The sequence below is a fragment of the Rhineura floridana genome, chromosome 7, assembly GCF_030035675.1.
Source record: "Rhineura floridana isolate rRhiFlo1 chromosome 7, rRhiFlo1.hap2, whole genome shotgun sequence".
Taxonomy (NCBI): Eukaryota; Metazoa; Chordata; class Lepidosauria; order Squamata; family Rhineuridae; genus Rhineura; species Rhineura floridana.
In genome coordinates, this window is record NC_084486.1 from 42593504 (window position 1) to 42614343 (window position 20840).

The 20840-nt window shown below is 44.3% G+C and overlaps 1 protein-coding gene across 7 annotated transcripts in view; it reads left to right on the top strand.

Moving 5' to 3' along the window:
- Nucleotides 1-20840, top strand: part of PCDH15 (protocadherin related 15) — a 605264-nt gene that overhangs the window by 265007 nt on the left and 319417 nt on the right. For all 7 annotated transcript variants that reach the window (XM_061635350.1, XM_061635351.1, XM_061635352.1 and 4 more), the window contains exon 10: nucleotides 9963-10075. In XM_061635350.1, the coding sequence (XP_061491334.1) occupies nucleotides 9963-10075 (113 nt within the window). The remainder of the gene's footprint in view (nucleotides 1-9962; nucleotides 10076-20840) is intronic.

Below are 20840 nucleotides of genomic sequence, written 5' to 3' on the forward strand. Positions count from 1 at the left end.
GCTATTAGGCTGTCCCTGTGCGAGATTGGTGTGCCTTTGGCATCCTGGGACAAGCCTCAGCATGCATTCTGGGAAACATAAAAAAACCCTGAACAATTATCTTTAGAGAGACATTAAAAGCAGCTACTAAAGGAAGCATTGACCATTTAATATTATCGCTCTCTGTGAGTGGAGCAGATGCTGGGATGAAACGCCAAGGCAGCTCCCCTTTCCCCTGCACTTTTGGGCACTTATAAATTACCCCAGCTCGCCTTCGCCAGCCTCCTCTCACCGTGGCTGTGAAAAGGGCACATGCATCAGCCCAAGGGGGGGAAGATCCAGCTTTGGGGGGGAGCGGAGGGATGCTATGAGGCAGAAGAGGCCCTCCACACAAACACTTTCTCACACTCTCTCTCGCACACACACACGCTAGATGTAAACAACAGCGCCAAAACCACAGCTTTGAGGAAGGAATTTTACGAGCTCCAGCCCTGCTACCCTCGGGGAGTTGTTGGTGTTGCTGCAGAAGAGAGAGAATGAAAGGGTGGGGAATGTGATTTCGTTTAAAGGAGCGGAGGAGGAAATGTATTGGAGGAGAAGCAGGAGTAAATGGGAAAAAGGAAGGCAAGAGCAACCAGAAGTTGCTTCATCAACCGCAGGAAACAAAATGATGCCCAGAGACAGTTAAAGGGGCGGAAAAAAGGGAGGATCTAATGGCGAACAAACTGCACAGCCAAAAAAGGCACTTAAAAGGTAATACACGGTAGAAGCAGGTGCGGATTTTAAAAGCAATTTCGGTTTTTTTCGCAACCATTTAATCTGGAGTTTATTTATTTATTTATTATTTATTTATTTATTGTGAGATTTGTTAGTCGCCCATCTGGCTGGTTGGCCAGCCGCTCTGGGCGACGTACACGTTAAAACAGTATATAAAACAGTTAAAAATTTAAGAACACAGTAAAACTAGCCCGTTCCAAAAGCCTGCTTAAAAAACCAAGTCTTCAGGGTCCGGCGGAAGCTCATTATAGACGGGGCATATATGGAGTTAAAGGCAAAAGCAGTAGAATGTACACACATTGGGTAAAACGTCAAGTAAATGGTCCAAATTAAAAGGATCTGCAAAAAGCATCAGATGCAGATTTTCCGGGCATGTAAACAGCCCCACAGTGACTTCCAGATGTTGTTGGGGTCTTAATTTCCTTCAGCCTGAGCCAGCAAGGCCAACAGTCAGGAACATTTGGAGCTGTAGTCCAAAAATACCTGGTTGTGTCTGATCTAGCACTTTGTTATGCTACTTTCAAGGACTTTCAGGTGTTGAAACCTGCTCATTGTGGGTGTAGGAGAAGCCCAGCAATGCCAGCCGCTGTCTGATGAGGTTTTGTGAAAAATACTTTAGTTGTGAAAGTCTTAGGAAGGACAAGGTTTGGAGCCTTGATACCTTGAATTGCTTAGAGGCTATGCCCCAACTGGGCTGTGGGCACACTAGTTGCTTCAAAAGCAGCCAGAATTGTTTTTCTGGCTGCATTTTGAAGTAACGCTGCCCTCTGCTGACCTCTCTTCTCCACTGCTGCCTTCAGACCTTTCAGGACTGTCCACAGTAAAGCATTGAACCAATCACTGTGTCTGCCTGAGCCTGCAGCAAACATTTCCATTGGCCACACCTGGAAAACAAAGAGGTTGATCTACCAATCCGTTGTGAAACCTTCCTGAAGCTGAGTAATAATTTAAAAATGCACTGGAGCTGATCCGATGAGGTTTTTGAGAGTAAAAAGAGGTGAAGTTTGACTAGCGTCATGTGCCCCTGTTTTTAAAAGGAGAGGTAGAGATGCAATGGAACCGGCACAACAGTAAGTGCGTCTCTACCCTTGGTCTCCAGCTGAATATGTCAGCCAGTAACTGTCCCCCAATTCTGTTGTGTTCTGTTCCAGGGGCCAAAATATTACAGCACTGGATTGTTTGTTTTTAGTTGCTCTGACAATGTGCTGCGATTTATAAGCTTTCCAAGATCTGCTGGTAGGTACTCAGTGGTAGCCCCAAACTACAGCTTTTTTTCAGAGAGTTTTGTTTGTATCAGCTGAAGTGACATTTCAGTAGCCCTTCCTTTTATTAGAGCGTTCCAGTATGTGTCTCTGCCCTAAGAGATGATCATTTAAAAGTGTGGAGATTACAGCCCCTCTTATCCTTACTGAGCAATTTATGTAATTGCCCATCTAAGCAATTTAAGTGTGATTTTGTAATCTATTTCATCTTCCTCACCACATATCCAGTTGCCCTGTAGAAACTTATTTCTTTTTTTTCTTTTAACACCTTCAGAATTTGCCTCTCCCACATTTCTGCTTATTAGTTAAGTCTTTGTTGCTATTCAGGTATCTCAGATTCTGATTGCTATAATATCACTGCCTGTCACATTTTTACTAAGAACAACTATAGGAAAATGGAGATGAGCAAATAGTTGATTATGTGACAGGTGCATTTGTAGAGTATAAACATTTCAGTCAATTTGATGTACTAATTATGGTTGGCTTGGTGCATATTCACATTTTATCTAATGTACGGCTGGTTCAGAAGCTGGGAAATCTTTCACACATAAGCCTTGTGGAGGAAATAGCATCTGTCCAGCTGTGCCCGTTGTTACTAGTGCCACTTCTTAGGAGCAACCATTTCCAGCCATTATCCCTGTGTATATTGTCATTGGGAAGCAGCACCTGTTGCGTTGCTGCCTTTTTAAAAAGATTTTTTAACATGTAGAAATTACTTTGGAACATGACAAACCATGAAAGAAAATAACAAACATTCAAAATAAATTTGGGAGGAGGGTATTTTCAAAAACATTTATAACAGATTCAAATCATTGTCATTAATGTTAAAGATAGAAAAGAACATAGCTTTATTTGTCTACTTAGTCATCTAACATAGGATGCAGGCCGGTCTCTTTGTACATCTAACTCTGTATTATCTATTCTGACTCGCAGTAGCTCTCCAAAGTCTCAGGCAGACAACTTTTCCCATCCATTGCCACCTGATCCTTTTTACTGGAGGTGCTAGTGGCTGAACAAGGAACCTTTTGCATCCTCTGTGTGTGTGTGTGTGTTTATAAAGGTCTTCAGGGTGAATAATAATAATAATAATAATAATAAAATAATAATATAATAATAAAATTTTATTTATGAGTCGCCTACCTGGCTGAGTTAACAGCCACTCTAGGCGACGTACATCAGTACAATAAAATACAATATAAAACAATGAGGGCCACAATCAATAATTAGACTAAACACTACAATTCTGATTAATAACAGTATTAAAAGCTAACCCACCCCAGGGATCCCATAGGCCTGCCTGAACAGCCAGGTCTTCAAGGCTCGGCAGAAACCTATCAGGGAGGGGGCATGGCGAAGATCGAAAGGAAGGGAATTCCAGAGGGTGGGGGCCACAATTGAGAATGCCCTCTCTCTGGTCCGCACCAGTCTAGCTGTTTTAACTGGTGGGACCGAGAGAAGGTCTTGTGTGGCTGATCTCGTCCAGCAGCATAATTGGTGATGCTGGAGGCGCTCCTTCAGATAAACTGGGCCGAAACCGTATAGGGCTTTATAGGTCAACACCAACACCTTGAATTGGACCCGGTAAACAACTGGTAGCCAGTGTAGATCTACTAACACCGGAGTGATATGATCACGGCGACGGCTGTTCTTAATCAGTCATGCCGCCGCATTCTGTATCAGTTGTAATTTCCAGACCGTTTTCAAGGGTAACCCCATGTAGAGCGCATTACAGTAGTCTAAGCGGGAGGAGACCAGAGCATGTATCACTCGTGGGAGCAGATGGACAGGAAGGTAGGGTTGCAGCCTCCTTATCAGATGTAATTGATACCAAGCTGCCCGGCTCACTGCTGAAACCTGAGCCTCCATGGACAGTTGGGAGTCAAGAATGACCCCGAGGCTGCGGACCTGGTCTTTCAGGGGTAATCTTACGCCATTAAACACCAGGTCTATTTCTCCTAACCTTCTCTTGTCTCCCACGAGCAACACCTCGGTCTTGTCGAAGTTTAGTTTCAGCCTATTCCTTCCCATCCATCCACTTACGGATTCCAGGCACTTGGACATGGTGAGGACTTAAATGAGAGATAGAGCTGAGTGTCATCCGCATATTGGTGACACTGCAGCCCAAATCTCCTGATGATGGCCCCCAGCGGCTTTACATAGATATTGAATGGCATGGGGGAGAGGATAGAACCCTGTGGCACTCCACAATTGAGAGGTCAAGGGTCTGAAACCTCATCCCCCAATGCCACCCGTTGATGTCTGTCTGAGAGATAGGAACGGAGCCACCGTAAAACGGTGCCTCCTATTCCCAATCCCACCAGGCGATCTAAAAGGATACCGTGGTCAACGGTATCGAAAGCCGCTGAGAGATCCAGGAGGACGAGGAAGGTATATTCTCCCCTATCCAACGCCCTCCTCATATCATCCACCAGGGCGACCAAGGCTGTTTCAGTTCCATGTCCAGTCCTGAAACCCAATTGGAATGGATCTAGATAATCTGCTTCATCCAAGTGTGTCTGTAACTGTTTGGCCACCACTCGTTCAATCACCTTGCCCAAGAATGGTAAATTAGAGACTGAGCGAAAGTTATTTAACTCTTGGGGATCCAAGGAAGACTTTTTCAAGATGGGCTTTATTACTGCTTCCTTGAGGGCTGATGGCATTACACCCTCTTCCAAGGATGCATTTACCACTGCCTTGATCCCTTTGCTCAGTCTCTCTTTACAGCTCATAATGAGCCATGAAGGGCAAGGATCCAACAGACAGGTGGTTGGCTTCACAGTAGAGAGCACCTTGTCCATGTCCTCAGAGAGAAGAGGCTGAAACCAATCCCACCGGACCGGAATGCAACTGGCCGACTCTGGCTCACTTCCTGTATCCATGGCGTACGGAATCGTGCTCTTCAGGCGCTCGATTTTATCGGCAAAGTGTTTAGCAAATATGTCACAGGAGGCTTTAAAGTGCTCCATGGGTTCCTGAACAACTGGACCAACCAGGTTTCGGATCACTTGGAACAACCTCTTGGGACAACACTCTGCGGACGCAATAGAGGCAGCAAAAAATTCCCTCTTTGTTGCCTTTGTTGCCACCTGGTAGGCAGCTATTGCTGCTCTAACCAGTGTCCGATCGTCTTCAGAACGAGATTTCCGCCACCGGCGCTCTAGTCGTCTCACCTCCTGTCTCAGACCCCGGAGCTGTGGTGTATACCAGGGTGCTATCTGAGTTCTATTCAGGGGGAGAGGACATTTCAGAGCCACCCAGTCTACTGCCCTAGTGATCTCCCTATTCCACTCCATCACCAGGGTTTCGACCGGCGCCCTTCAGCCGGCTCCAAATCTCCCAGCGCATTCAGGAATCTTTTAGGATCCATCAGGCGTCTGGGGCGGACCATCCTAATAGGTCCTAGTCCCCTGCGGAGGGTGAAAACTAGTAGTTGATACTTTTATAGGATATTTTTCAGATAGTATTAATTTGATCAATCTTTTCTGAGGCATTCTCATTTCTTATGGTTTGATTTGCTTTCATATGTTTTGTATATATTATTCTTAATCCTGTCAGCATCTACAAAAGAGGGTCCTGAATATTTATGAGCAAGACCTTTTATTTATTTATTTTTTCACATAATTAAGAAAACAAAGTTCAGGTTCTGATTTTAACTGTATTTTAAGCAGCTCATTAAAAACAATTAGCACCACATCCAAATATTAAATTCCTTTTACACTTCCACACATAATGAAAATCACCTTTAAATTAGGGTTGTCAGGTTCAGGGCCTGAGACTGATCCTGTATCTTTAGGAGAAGAGAAAGTCAGCCAAGTGCAGGTGGTCTTGCAACACTGTAATGGTTGCCAGGCCCACCCTCCAAGAGGTCTTCTGTATCTTTAAAAGTTGTGCAGGAGGAAGGGAGAATTCCACCTTGTGGTTTTTCCCATTACAGTGTTGCAAGAACACCTGCACTTGGCTAACTTTCTCTTCTCCTAAAGATACAGGATCAATCTCAGGCCCTGAACCTGGCAACCCTACTTTAAATGCTTGATAGTACCAACTGTTACCCTCTTCCATGTTTTAAATCTTATGAATGCTGCATGGTGTTCAATACAACTGTGAGGCCATTTTGTAACCATTTTGTATAATCTGCAGTGCTGTTGGAAATTGTGATTGCCTCATAAATAAGAAATACCAGGTTTTGGCTGAAAGGTTTACTTAAAAGTCTTACTGTCTATTTCATTTATACATTTTTTATGCCACAGGTATTCCTTTTTATGTATAGATATATCTTAAATATTTACCCTTTTCCCTTTCTAAATGGGTTTCTTTTACCTAACAGCCAAAGCATATGCATGGTTATTGGAAAGTTGTACCACTGAGTTCAATGGAACTTACTTCCAGATAAATACAGACAGAGTTCCAGCATAAATATATAGGATTATATCCAGAGATATGCAAGCAGAAGTCAATTTGTGCAGTGGAATTCCCGCCCCCCTTAACCACACTGCAACTTCCTGTGCACTCTGAAAAGTATCAGGAAAAGTCTGGAATGTGGTACAGGAAGTAGCAGCGAGAGGCTTATTCTGTTCTGGCCTTGAGTGGGTGGCCATCCAATAGATGCCTGAGAGTAAGTTAGGTAGGCAGGGTCAGACTGGAGTTGCATAAACTTGGTTCTCTCCAAGTTGCCCAGTTTGGGAATCCCAGGCTGAAGGCCTCGTGATTTGACAGGCTCAAGCTTGGTATCAGGGACTGGGTACAGGTTCAGCATCTCCACAGCATACACCACTGGTCTTCCTGATGTAGCTGATTTTTCCCTCTGTGTCAGACTCCTTAGCCACTGCTCAGAGTTGGATCATTACAGCAAAAACTGAGCAGAGGCAGCTTGCATGAGTGGAACTCCCATCTGGCTCTCACAGCTGTGGATGCACTCAGAAATCTGGATGCAATTAAATTTCTGGATGTTGTTGATTTACAAGTTCTTATTTGTAAATATTGGTAGAAATATTGATTCTGGTAGAATGTTTCATTTGAGTAATTTGGTTGTAACATAGAGCTTCATCATTTATAAACTAGTCTTTTATAATGATCAACCCCTTCTGCTTGCCATAACTTAACCTTGCCAAGGTGGCAATCCAAATTGAAAGCCTTGTCATTCATTTCAAGAACAGTAGGGGATATAGAAGGAGTATTTTTTAAAAAAATAATTCTATAGTGAGTAGTCAACAATTAAGTTAACATTAAAAAAACATTGTTGACTTATCCATACGAAATCAAATAATTCCAATCCCATCTGATTTCAAAAGTTATTTGTACCCAGACTTAGCCAGTATTTGTGAAGTTCACTGTTTCAGTTGTTACTTCCTTCCCACATCTGTATGAAACCTATGTAACTGCTCTGCATAACAGATTTGTCTAGTATCACAACCGGCCATATAAAATAGCCCCTTTCTTTTCTGAAGTTTAGAAGACACAGAGAACAATTGATTTACTGCTCTTCTTGATATAATAGAATACAGTTGATCTAGTCCCGTTTCCCTTTCTTTAATTTTTTACAACAGCCTGATGGTTTCTATTCACATAATAGCATTGCTTTCATGCCATGATCTGACAAAGACAATCAGGGCTCATTTTAGCATAGACTGTGAATTTTTCTAGGCTTCTTTAAAGGTTAGTCATCTCTGCTATCTGCAGTCCTGCAAAGAGAGAGAGAGAGAGAGAGGAGTAGCAAGTCTCCTACAAGATCATATTTGTATCACAGAGCCCAAGCTTCCTGCAAGCTTTGGTGTAGCAAAACACACAATTTTCTCCCAATATCACCCATTTCTTGTGTGTCTCATTAAAGTAATACAACCAAAGAGCAGTGTTACCTATTATTTTATTATTAATATTTTCAGTATGTATACCCACGCACCCCTCACTCCATTTTATGCAAGTTTTGCATTCAGCTAGAATGGTGAAATATTGGTTTCTCACCACATCTTCATAAGCCTTCAGACCAGGGTATGATCTGAAGGCACATGAGGCCACCACCACCTTTCCGAAGCTCAGCAGGTCTGGCTCAGGTTAGTACCTGGATGGGAACCACATGTATGCCACCTTGAGTTCCTTGATGAAAAAAAGTTAGGATATAAATATAAGAAAATAAAATAAAAATATTTTCATAATAAGAAGCATAGTTCTAGAGGAGGGTTGGGTGTACTGATGCTGCACAGAGACATTGGCATATATATATATAAGCTGCCTGTTCTTCTGCATGTTCAGATTTGAGCACACAATGAGTCTTGAATGGGTGATGTGAAGGATTTCAGGCAAGGAGTTAGCCTAACATCACTACCCAGCTTTGACCCAAGATATAAATTGCAGAGAGATCAGCTATACCAGCCAAGGAATCCACCTTAAAGTTATAGGCCAGTAGAAGTCAGGTAAAATTGCTGATCCTATAAAAGCTTCTGCATCAGGTCTGCTTGCTGATCTAAACAACTAGGAGACCTGTTTTTTTTGTCTACAGAATAAGGAACCATATTGATTCTATAGGTAAATCAAGTCAGAAATACTGGTTTAGCATTCTTTCTTTTCCTCACAGAGCTACAACACCCAACACCCTCAACAAACTACAGTTCCCAGGATTCTTTGGGGAAAGTCATGCGCTTTAAATGTGCTTTAAATGTATGGTGTGTACACAGCCAAAGTCTGTGATTAGAGCCTGTGTATCTTCCAGGAAAAACAAAGGCCCTATAACCATGATGTGGTGAAGGAACAGAAACTGTACAGCTAAATTCACTGCATTTATTTGGCATGCATAAAACTAAGCACATCCAAAAGTGTTTATAGGAATGATGTTTCACTTACAAACCCTAGGAACTGTTTTGCAGTGTTTGGTGGAGCCAGGAATATGTTTTATTACCGATCAAATCTCAGCAATCTATACCATCAGTTTGCAGCTTGAAAAGAACATCCTCTTTCTGAAGTTATAACACTCTGTATGGAAAACCCTAAATACAGCTGTGAAGATAACTAACTCTTTTTGTTTCCTTTAGTTTTATTTTTTTGCACAATGGAAAGAGACATTCATCTGCTCTGTGCATGGGTGAGCTCTATACACAGATCTCTGGCACAGCATGGGGTATAATTGTTAAAATGTCTAAGTGCTGCACTGGGAGAGATGGAAAAGTAATGCTTCTACGAAATAGTTCTAGAAACTTGTTTCCTGCAGGACAGAAGTGGGATTGTGTGGATGTTTTTTCTCACTCATTACATTGCAAATCGTTGTCTTCTTTTTCCTGTTTCCATTCAGAGCTGTTCCCCCCCCCGAACAAAAATATGTGTACATGGAGTAATAATATTTTTTCTGCACTTTTCTTGTGTGCACTTTTCCAGCTTCTGGAAATGCCGTGCATAGTCTGTGTTGGAAGGGACAAAGGGACAAGAATTTTCCTGGAATTTTGGAGGAATTACAGGGGAGGGGCTGTAGCTCAGTGACAGAACACATGCTTTGCATGCAGAAGGTCCCTGGTTCAACCTCCAGCATCTCCAGTTAAGACTGGGAAAGATTCCTGCCTGAAACCCTGGAGAGCCATTGCCTGTCAGTGATATGAATCAGTGGTCTGCCTCCATGTAAGGGAGCTTCCTATGGCTCAGTATAGAAGCTGCTGATTTTCTCTGCTAAACCTATTGGCACCTTGACATTTCCACTCAACTCTCTTTTATTGGGGGGGGAAGTGTCGTGAGGCCTCCCATACATTAAAAGTGATGATCAAGGTGCAAAAAGAAAACTTTATTAAATGAAGATGTATCAAGTATTATTACTACATTATTTAATGTTTTACACAGTGGATTTAATTTTATTCCATTATTGACAAATGAAGTGTTGTTGTTTTTTTAGAAAAATAAAGCTGTGATTTTCCATACTAATCCTTCTTCTCAATTATCTGATCAAACCCCATTGTCTTTCTGCAGGGACTCCTGAGGATTATTCACAGTATTTCAGTATGAATGTTACGACTGCTGTACTCAGCCTCCTAAAGCCAATAAACAGGGATTTGCACCAGAAATTTGATTTGGTTATTAAGGTAATTTCAGCTGGATTCTCTTTTCATGTGTTTGTACATTACTAAGTAGCAGTGTCCATGAAGGATGTGAGGATTCCTTTTTTAGAAAGAACCATCAGCTTAAAGATTCAGTTTAGGAGGAAGGTGATCCTTTAACATTATTGACTCAAATAATTTAAGTTTAATTTAATAGCACATTATAAGTAACTAATCCATATCATTGCAATTGCTTTGACAATAATGTTGCATGGGGAAAAACATTATGTATTTGGCACTTAAGATGTGCCATCCAGCAAAAGTTAGCTGGGACTTAGTCTCATCCCACTGCAGTCAATGAGTCTTGTGTCCAAAGCAAGTCTTCCCCAAACTGGTGTTTTGGATGAAAATTCTCACCATTCCTGACCATTGGCCAGTAGTTGTAGTCCAAAGTATTTGGACGACATCAGGTTAGGGAAGCATGTTTATTTCACTTACAGCCAAGAAAATAAGGTGTTTGATTTTTAAGATACCTTTAAGATTTTTTCCTTCCTCTTTCAACAAGCCTTTTAAGTAGAGACCTTATCCCAGTCTGTGTCTGTGTTAGAATTGCTTTTTAATGTTTTTAAAACTTTTTTAAAAAAGATGTTTTTAAAGATTTGTTTTAATATGTTTTTAAGGATGTTTTGTTGGAATATATTTTAAAGTCTATTTTTATGATGTTTTAGAGTGTTTTTAGCACTTTTGTTTGCTGCCCTGGGCTCCTACTAGGAGGAAGGGCAGGATGTAAGAGGAAGGGCAGGATATAAGTCTAATGAACGAACGAATTAATGAATGTTCTGTTTTAAAGATGTTTTAGAGTTTTGTCCCTTGTTTGCCACCTTGGGCTCCTTCTGGGAGTAAGGGTGGTATAATGATGATGATGATGATGATGATGATGCCCCTCCCCACTGCTATGGAACCTCAATTGTCCTTGCCTTCCTGACATCGGAGTTTGACTCACAGTAGAGGGAAAAGGGATGTATGATGGGGTGGATTGGGGAAGTCATGAATCCAAAGTATTCCCAATCTCCCAACATGCCTCAAAATGGCAGGAAACTTACACCACTCCTGGAATTGGTTATGTGTTTTTCCTGTCATTGGTAAAGGGAAAAAAAAGGAAAAATGCTGCTCCTCCCTCCCTTCTACACTGCCACTCTACACCTAGCAGGGTTTTGGAAGTTACAAATCCTGTCTCTTCAGTCCTCCCCTTCCCTCCATACAGACCCTCCAGTAGGATTGTTTTGCCCCTTTATCAAGTAGCTATTTGTCAATATAAAATGTGTTGAACCAATATATACTTCAAGAGACACAGATACATAAGATATGCACTCCCCCCGGTGTACAAACACACACACACATTTTTGTATTGGTTTGCTTTCATATGAATATTTGTTAAGGAATGTGACAACTATCGATGTCACTAATTACAGGGAATTTCTTTATTAAACAATTCATTTTCATGTCTTAGCTGTTAGAGTACTTCTCTCATTTGAATGTTTCAAATGTACATGGATTGTGCTTAAGACAAATGCGTTAACATGTTTGCATGTTCAAACCGCCATTGACAAAGACCTGTTAGTTTTTCTTGAAAAAAATGGTGCAAGGTAATCAAGCACAGTAACTCTACACTAATTTTAAAAAAATCAGTTTACAGTTGTCCATAACCACATTTTAGTGCCTTGATAACTGGCTATATTATTAATGGAAATTTTTACAGACATTATTCGATTCGAATTACTGTGGTTTGTGTGCAGTTGAGTGGATAATAAGCAAGAGTATCAATCTGTAAGACTAATAATATGCCATATGCAGACATGCTTGAATAGTATCATTTAGCACAATTACTGTATGTTGAAAGATCCATTAAACTGGCAAGATGTGGCAAATTTGCTTATTTGGGTTTGTGTTTTGCAATGTGTAACTCAACAAAATTTGAAAGCCAAATAGCACCAGCTTTAAGACATTTTCCCTGTCAGTTTTAATTATATTGTCAAAATCCATCTTCATCCATATCCATCTTAACATCTTTGTCCTTATCTTGAGGGAAGTCCTTAACTTGAGGCAGGCTTTTGGGGTGGGTTAGCTTTTTACTGTTATGGTTTTAAATTTTAACTTTTTAATGTATTGTTTTTTATCTTGTACGTCACCCAACCAGATGGGCGACTAATCCATTTTCCATAGGAGGTATCCCATCACTACGGGGCTGTAGCTCCACCTATCGTGCGAAGGCAAGAATGTTTTTGAAGTCAAGACTAGGGGCGTCAGGCCCCTCCCACTCTCCAGTTCATTCTTGCCTTCGTACAAGCAAGTTCTATATTTGCAGATAGTGTAGCTTAGCTAAGTTTCTTGTGTCTACTTGTGTGTTTGTCTGACAGTGTGTGGAGGTTGTTATATGTAATTCCACTTTCTCCCTTTGTCTTGTCTTTAATTCGTTTGTGTCTCCTGGAGAATTGTTGGGGGGGATATTCCCTCACCCGGTCCCTTTTTCCCAGCTTTTTTGAGTCTGTCAGTTCAGCAGAGACCGCGGCTGCGGCTCTCTAGCTTTTCAGGCGGGAGCTTGCGGCTGCAGCTCCCGATTTGCCCCGCTGTTTGCCTCACATAGGAGCCGGCTCTCGCGGCCTCCTTATTTCCCCCTCCAGGAGCTTGCGGCTGCGGCGGCTTTCGTCGTTCGGCGCCGGTTTTGACTCCGTCTCCCGACCCCTTAATTTTGCCGTGGCTGAGGCTGATATCGGCTGCCGCCTAGCCGCTTGAGTTTTTTCTCCTCCCCAGATCCGTTCCCGGACTTGTAATTTGCCGCGGCAGCGTTTGCAGCCGGTGGCTGCAGCTCATCTCTATTGCCCCCTCAGCGCTTAGTCTTTTTCTCCCTGAGGCCCCGCCACTGACCTAGAGCAGCGTTGCTTATATCGGGTCTGTGGCTGCAACGTGTTGCTGAGGCAGTGCCCGACATTTTTACAGTCCGCTGGGCTGCTCAGTGCCCGCCATTGCCCCCCCTTCATAATACGCCATTTTGACCGTTATTTCCTCCCACTCCTTGGTTGGACGCCATCTTTTTTCTCTTCTTTTCCTGCCTTTTTTGTTCAGTCTATCCCATACTAAACAAAGGGGGCTCACCTGGCAAGGGCTCCTTGTACGTCTGTGTTAGATAGGGTTCCTTAGTTCTACTTGGATTCCTCTATCACACGACTATTGCTGCTGCTTCTGACAACTAGCTGACAGCTAGCTCCTGTACTTCTGTGGCTGTTTCATTATCGCTGTGACTGAGCTCTAGACTTTTGAAACTTGCCAGCTCTGTCACTGGGTGCACAACTTGTTGACCTGTACATTCTGCCCCTTCTGTGGCCGTGTGCTGAGACTGTGATATTGTGCACGAGCTGTTGACCCGTACATCCTGCCCCCTCTGTGGCCGTGTACCTAGCCTGAAGTTTATACTGTACATCCTGCCCCCTCTGTGGCCGTGTACCTAGCCTGAAGTTTATACTGTACATCCTGCCCCCTCTGTGGCCGTGTACCTAGCCTGAAGTTTATACTGTACATCCTGCCCCCTCTGTGGCCATGTACCAAGCCTGAAATCCAGCCTACATTATACTAACGCTGATACCATAGTGCATCCTGCCCCCTCTGTGGCCGTGCACTTAGCCATCTGCCAGTGTATCCTACCCCCTCTGTGGTCGTACACTGTGCCCGTTCGGGTCCCTACATCCTGCCCCCGCTGTGGCCATGTACCGCACCCAAAGTGAATTTAAGATGGCAGAACAGCCAGGCATGTCTCAAACAGCCAAGCCGCAACCTTCTAAGGCAACTAACACTAAGCATGCTAAAGCACTGGCTAAGACCAAACATCTTTCCAGCCATAGCAAACCAAAGCGTCCATGTTATGCTTCTGTGCCGACCCCCACCACAGCAGCTCAGGAACAAATAAGAGATATATTTCATTCACCTGCTGCTTCCTCTGACGAGGAGGACTTTGCTGGCTTTCCTACTCAGCCTTCGCTTACCCAGCCTCCCTCCATGTTGCCGCCCAGGGCTTATCCTCCGGCTCAACCCACGGAGCCAGCTACTCAGGCACAAACATCTGCTCCAACGGGGCTGCAGCTGTCCCATGATTTCCTTTCCCAACTTCAAGGCATGCTGTCATTTTTCACCCAAATGCAGTCACCACCACAAGTCCCTGCCATACCTCAATGCTCTATGGACCAACGTGCGTGTCATGAAGCACACCCTTCCTGTTCCCCAAATCCCTTTGATGTAGCCAGAGGCAGATGTCTTGACGAAGCTTCGTATGGGGAGGAATCAACCTTCACTGACCACGTTGAAGGAGATGACTGGAGCGACTATTCGGATCATGAGGAGGATACATCGTATCGCCTGTTTAATGCCTCAGATTATCACTCCCTGGCACGCAGGGTAGTTAACACCCTTGGTCTCCAAGCTGCGCCTTTAACATCTACCACTCCAGCTATCAAAGGGGCCAAGGTCCTCAAATCCCCTGCACCTACTGAGCACTACATCCCGGTGCCGGACCTATTGCCAAACTGGCCTCTGAAGAATGGTCTCATCCATTCCAAACTTGCCGCTTCAAGAACCTGGCTGACAAGCTTTACGCCCTAGCTCCGGACTTTGCCACCAAGCTAGCCGTCCCTGGCATAGACGAACCGATCGCTAACCTAGTTTCACAATCGCTTTTGCCCAGGGAAGGAGAATCCCAACTGAAGGACGCTACTGAGCGACGACTAGACTTCACCCTCCGCAAAAACCATGAGGCCACTGCTTTCTCCATGCGTGCCTCCACATCAGCCTCCGTCTTCTCCAGAGCAGCTATGATGTGGCTGGATGATCTTCTAGAGGACACTAACCCGGACCCTGTCTCCCTCAGAAGGTCACTGATAAAGTTGCGTAAGACAGCGGCGTTTGTGGCTGATGCCACTTTGGATGCCACTCAACTGGGGGCACGAGCCATGACGGCTCAGATAGTTGCTCGACGGACCCTCTGGCTTCGCCACTGGCAAGCTGACTCTGCGGCCAGAATGAATCTATCTAGGGCTCCTTACTCCGGATCTCTACTCTTCGGCGAGGAAGCTCTAAAGGCAGTGCTGGTTGATCCCAAAGACGCCCACAAACCGGTTTTGGCCACTGTCAAGAACATCGACCTCAGGCCTTTCAGGCGACCTCCTCCCTTCCGCACTAACCAGCCCTTTCGAGGAACGTGGCCAGGAGGACGAGGCCGCAACTTCAGATCATATGACCCCAATTCCTTCAAGGGAACCTGGAACCGGCGTTTCCAGGGCAGAGGTCAGTGCCAAGGGCGCAGGGGTACCTCATCGTCCTCATATAGGGAAGGGCCTCGTCAATGCAAGCAGTATTAACGCACCTCCTGTTGGTGGCAGATTGCTTAATTTTGGAGACCAGTGGCTGTGCCTCACTATGGTCTCCTGGATCAGGTAGCTTTTCTGTTATGGCTATGCAATAGAGTTTTGGGTGACCCCACCAGACAGATTCCATCCTTCCCCTTGTCCAAGGGCACCAGCCAGGCACAGCATCATGCAGATAGCCATACACCACCTCTTGGACATAGCGGCAATAGAGCCAGTCCCCACAACTGAGAGGTCGGAAGGAGTGTACTCCCTCCTATTTGCTGTGCCTAAACGAGATTTGTCATGGAGGGCGGTATTGGACCTCAAGTTCATCAACCGTTTTGTGACATATCGCAGGTTCAAAATGGAATCACTCCACTCCATTACAGAGAGTCTGCATGAAGGAGACTTCCTGGCTTCTATCGACCTTAAGGAAGCGTATCTCCATGTGCCCATTTGCATAGCCCACAGAAAGTTTCTTCGGTTTGCCTTTGGCCACCAGCACTTTCAATATAGAGCAATGCCGTTCGGCCTCTCCTCTGCTCCAAGAGTATTTACCAAAGCGCTACTCATTCTAGTGGCTTATCTCCGGATTCAAGGGGTTCATCTCTACCCATATCTGGATGATCTGTTAATACGGGCAAAGTCTGAAAAGCTGGCTCATCATCATTTAACAATCACCCTCAATGTCTTGCAGGCCTACGGCTGGCTTGTCAACTTCGACAAAAGCCATCTTCAACCAACCCAATGCCTACTACATCTAGGGGCGATGTTGGACACCCTGCAGGCAATGGTATTTCTGGCTCCAGATCGCATCACGGCCATCACAAACATCGCAAGGTCCCTGATGCAACAAACATCCGCAGATGTCATGCTCCTAGCCAGGGCGCTCGGAATGTTCATCTCTACCATCCATATTGTGCCATGGGCTCGAGCCCACACTCGTCACCTTCAGTGGACTTTGTTGCCCTTTCAACAGGACATTGCCAGCTCCAACCATCGCAAAGTTCACTTGAGCCCCGCACTGCGCCTCTCCTTCCGCTGGTGGACGAGGGCCCAACACCTTTCCAAGGGCACGCCGTTCAAAGAACCTTGCAGAACTGTTGTAACCACAGATGCCAGCCTCATCGGCTGGGGAGCCCACTGCAACTCCCAGTACGTTCAGGGGGTTTGGTCCACCGCAGAGCAAACTCAAAGCATCAACTGGCTGGAGCTAAAGGCTGTCCACTTAGCTCCACGTCATTTTCAGTCTCTGTTCCCTTTGGACCATGTGCTCATTCGAACAGACAACACGTGTGTAAAATCACATTTGAACAGACAGGGAGGCACCAGGTCTCGTCCTCTGCAGGACTTAGCCTCCCTCATCTTTGTCTGGGCAGAACAACATCTACAATCCCTGAAAGCAGAACAACTCAGAGGGATTTGGAATGTGACAGCAGACTGGCTCAGCAGACAACAGGTTTTTCCGGGAGAATGGAAACTTCATCCAGCCATTTTCCATTGTCTCCAGTGTCGGTTCGGCGCATTCTCAATCGACCTGTTTGCTTCCAGTCGCAATTGCCAGCTTCCCAGGTACTTTGCCCGATACCTGGACACAACAGCGGAAGCAGTGGATGTGCTATCAACACCGTGGCCGGAAGGTCTTTTGTACGCCTTCCCTCCAATACCAATGTTAGCCAAAACATTGAGGAAGGTGCGAAGCGAGAGGGCACAGCTGGTCCTGATAGCACCATTTTGGCCACGCCGACCGTGGTTCTCGGACCTTCTTGCAATGTCAGTAATGGATCCATGGACAATCCCAGTCAGGCCAGACCTTCTATCACAGGGTCCAGTATGGCACCAGGACCCCACTTGGCTCAACTTAACAGCGTGGCGTTTGAACGGGGACATTTGAGGTTGGCTGGCCTGTCTGACGCTGTTATTGATATTATCTTGGCCTCAAGAAGACCATCTACCACTCGGATTTATCAACATACTTGGGTGGCTTTCTCCAAGTGGTGCCAGTCCCACCACCACGATCCATCCCAGGCCACCATGCAACAGGTGCTACAATATCTCCATAACGGCTTCATGATGGGACTTAGACCCAACACCTTACGTCGACATGCCTCTACCTTGTCGTCTATTCTATCAGTTTCTTCTTCTGGTGCGACTATCACCTCACATCCGTTCATCAAACGCTTTTTGAGGGGAGTCGCCCTACGATCTCCGGCTGTTGTCCATCGGTTTCCCTCATGGAGTTTGCCGAAGGTTCTGTAGGCTTTGCAACGCCCTCTGTTTGAACCCATCAGGACTGTGCCTCTACGTATGCTGTCCTTCAAGGTCTTGTTCCTGATCGCAATTACATCTGCCAGACGAGTTTCGGAGTTGGGCACATTGTCTTCTGCTCGCCATCTCTGCGTCTTCCATAAGGACTCTGTTGTACTGAAGACTGATCCTTCCTTCCGTCCCAAGGTTGATTCAGTCTTCCATTGCAACCAGGACATCGTTTTACCTTCCTTTTGCCCGAATCCTACCCATCCTCTCGAGAAGGCTTGGCATTTGTTGGATGTCCGGAGGGCTCTCAAGACCTACCTGTCTAGGACCCAGGATATACGACGAACTGAGTCTCTGTTTGTATCCTTTAACCCACGTTCTATGGGGCATAAAGTAGCTAATTCCACTTTATCCCACTGGCTGCGGGCTTGTATTGCTTTAGCTTACTAATCCCTTAAGCTTCCAGTACCAGCTAACATAACAGCTCGTTCAACTAGGTCAGCGGCCACTACGGTTGCTTTTGCTACCAACGCTCCTGTTGCTGATATCTGCAGGGCTGCTGTTTGGTCTACCCCTCACTCGTTTATCAGGCATTATAAAATAGATCGTTATGCCTCTGCCGATGCTTCTTTTGGCAGATGAGTGTTGCAACAGGTTCTTAATGAGTATTAGCATGTGGGTGGTCCCTCCCTGTATGGGCTGCTTTGGTACATCCCGCAGTGATGGTATACCTCCTATGGAAAATGTACCATTGGTCTCACCTGAAAGGTGATTTTCATAGGAGGTATCCCATCACGACCCTCCCAGCTGGAGGATGAATAGATATTTTCTCATGTATTATTTATCCCTGTTACGCTATTATATTTAAATTTTATAGTGAAGTCAAGGCTCCTAGTTCTGTTATTTTGCTATGTTGGAGTCACGTTATTATGAATGTTACCATTGTGTTATTTTCCTGCTGGCAGGCCTGTTGGCCTTGTTATTGTATTTTTAGATATTTCTCCTTAGACTCGCTGCGAATGAACTGGAGAGTGGGAGGGGCCTGACGCCCCTCGTCTTGACTTCAAAAACATTCTTGCCTTCGCACGATAGGTGGAGCTACAGCCCCGCAGTGATGGGATACCTCCTATGAAAATCACCTTTCAGGTGAGACCAATGGTACATTTAATAAATAAATAAATAAATAAAAAGTTCCTTCCCTACTTCCATTACCAGCTGTTCTTTGAATCCACACTTTGACAATTTATTTTGGATGAATTTTCTGTTTGATCTTTTGTGAACCTCTGATGTAGTATTCAGTTAATGAAAAGTGCTATGAGCGTGTTGAAAGACAGGTGTGCAAGCTCACTTTTCAATGCTTTCTATGTTGGGAATTATACATACTAGAAGCTATCTCAATTCTCTGAGTGTCTCTCCTTTTGTAACCCAAATAGTGCCATCCATGCACTAGAGGGTAGTATCAACAGGCTTTGGAAGACTCCACAATATTTCTGGGAAATGGGCTGTTTGTGGAAAATCACAGAACTCAGTGAGTCTAAGTGGCTTTACTGGCTCTTTGCTTTGTCAGGTTGATGAAGGGTTAAATATCACATTTATCCTCTAACCACTTTTCTATTCTAAAACCTCTCTTCCAAAACAGCTTTGCTTACAAAAAATGCTATTGGAGCACTGTTATGTAACATATAGTTTGCCCCTATATGTGGTAAAGTGGTGACACTTCATAGGACAAACCCTACCATTAAGGAGAGTGAGGCAGCTGCCTCTGGACATTATGAAAGGTTAGGAAATTGTTAGCTACTTAATTTAGTTAATTATATTTTTACTCTCAAGGAGAGGCGATTGTGTGCTTCTCTGTCATACATGGTAAAATAATTTGGCCAGCCTTGATGTGTTCCATCTCAGGCAGCAAAATGTCTTTTGAGCCAGCCCTGGATGATGAATAACCTGTGTGAGATATAGTATGAAAGCTGATTAGTCACTGCAGCACTGAGTCTAAGTGGGAGAAGCATGTTGCCTCAGCTGGGTCAGCCCGTGAATGTATGCATGATGGCATGCCCTAACACGTCAAGTTGTCAGCAGGGCAATCTCCCAGGCTATTAACATAGGGCACAAAATACAACACAGAGTGAAAAAGCAACACCAAACTGGCATCTTATTTTATATAAGGGCTTGCATAGATTGATAAGAACTTTTGTTTCAGGGTTGCTAATGTCTTGCAACCAACAAATTGCAAAACATAGTATTTCCATTACCGTTTTGATTAATTAAGTGTGAAGTGTGCTTGCTTTATATAACCACAGTTATTAATTTTGGCTGGGAGAGGAAATGGCAGTATATTTTCAGTTCTTTTCCTTAGATCTGTTAGAGATTCCTGAACTTGGTCAGTAGCAGTGACCCATACTTAACTGCACAACTATATAATTAGGTTTGGTTGTGGCTGAGTGGTGAGAGAGGTAAACTGAAGGAACATGTGCAAAGGACTGCTTCTCTGAGCCGGCATGCTGCCTGCTTATTGTGAAAGATATAAAGGAAGAATCACTAGACTGGAAAGGTTACTTTGTCTCTATCGTTTCTGTCTTAAAGCTGCCAAACATCCTTAATCAGACTGATTATACTGACCCCTAATTATTGTTATTAATTTACACAGAGCAGTCACTGTGTATGGCGCTTTATAGAGTATAAGAAGATAGGTCCCTGCCCTGAGGAGCTTCCAATCTAAAATTCAACATAGGAAAAATAACACAGGAAGGGTAAAGAAGTGGAGGCAGGGATAAACAGGAAAAGAATATGTGTTTGACATATGCTCATGCTTGATTAGTTGCAGGGGGCATGAGAACTAGGGGGCTGAACCAAAAGCTTGACAGAAAAGGAGTGATTTCCTGGAAGTAAGACAGGTGGTATCCTACAGGAGCTCTTCCAAGCATGTTAGGCAGCAAGAGAGAGACTTTTGTGTGAGTGGAAGCATGATTAAAACACATGCTAGTTTTTATGTATCTGCAACGAGTTTAATCTTTCTCCTTTAGTACAACATAGCCATTTAGTGGAACATACTGTGAAGTACAGAAAGACCTCCTATAATTGGTAATGCCTGTACACCTTGCTGTACATCTTGGACATAGATTTTCATTATTTAGATAAGCTTTGCTTTTATTTAATTCAGA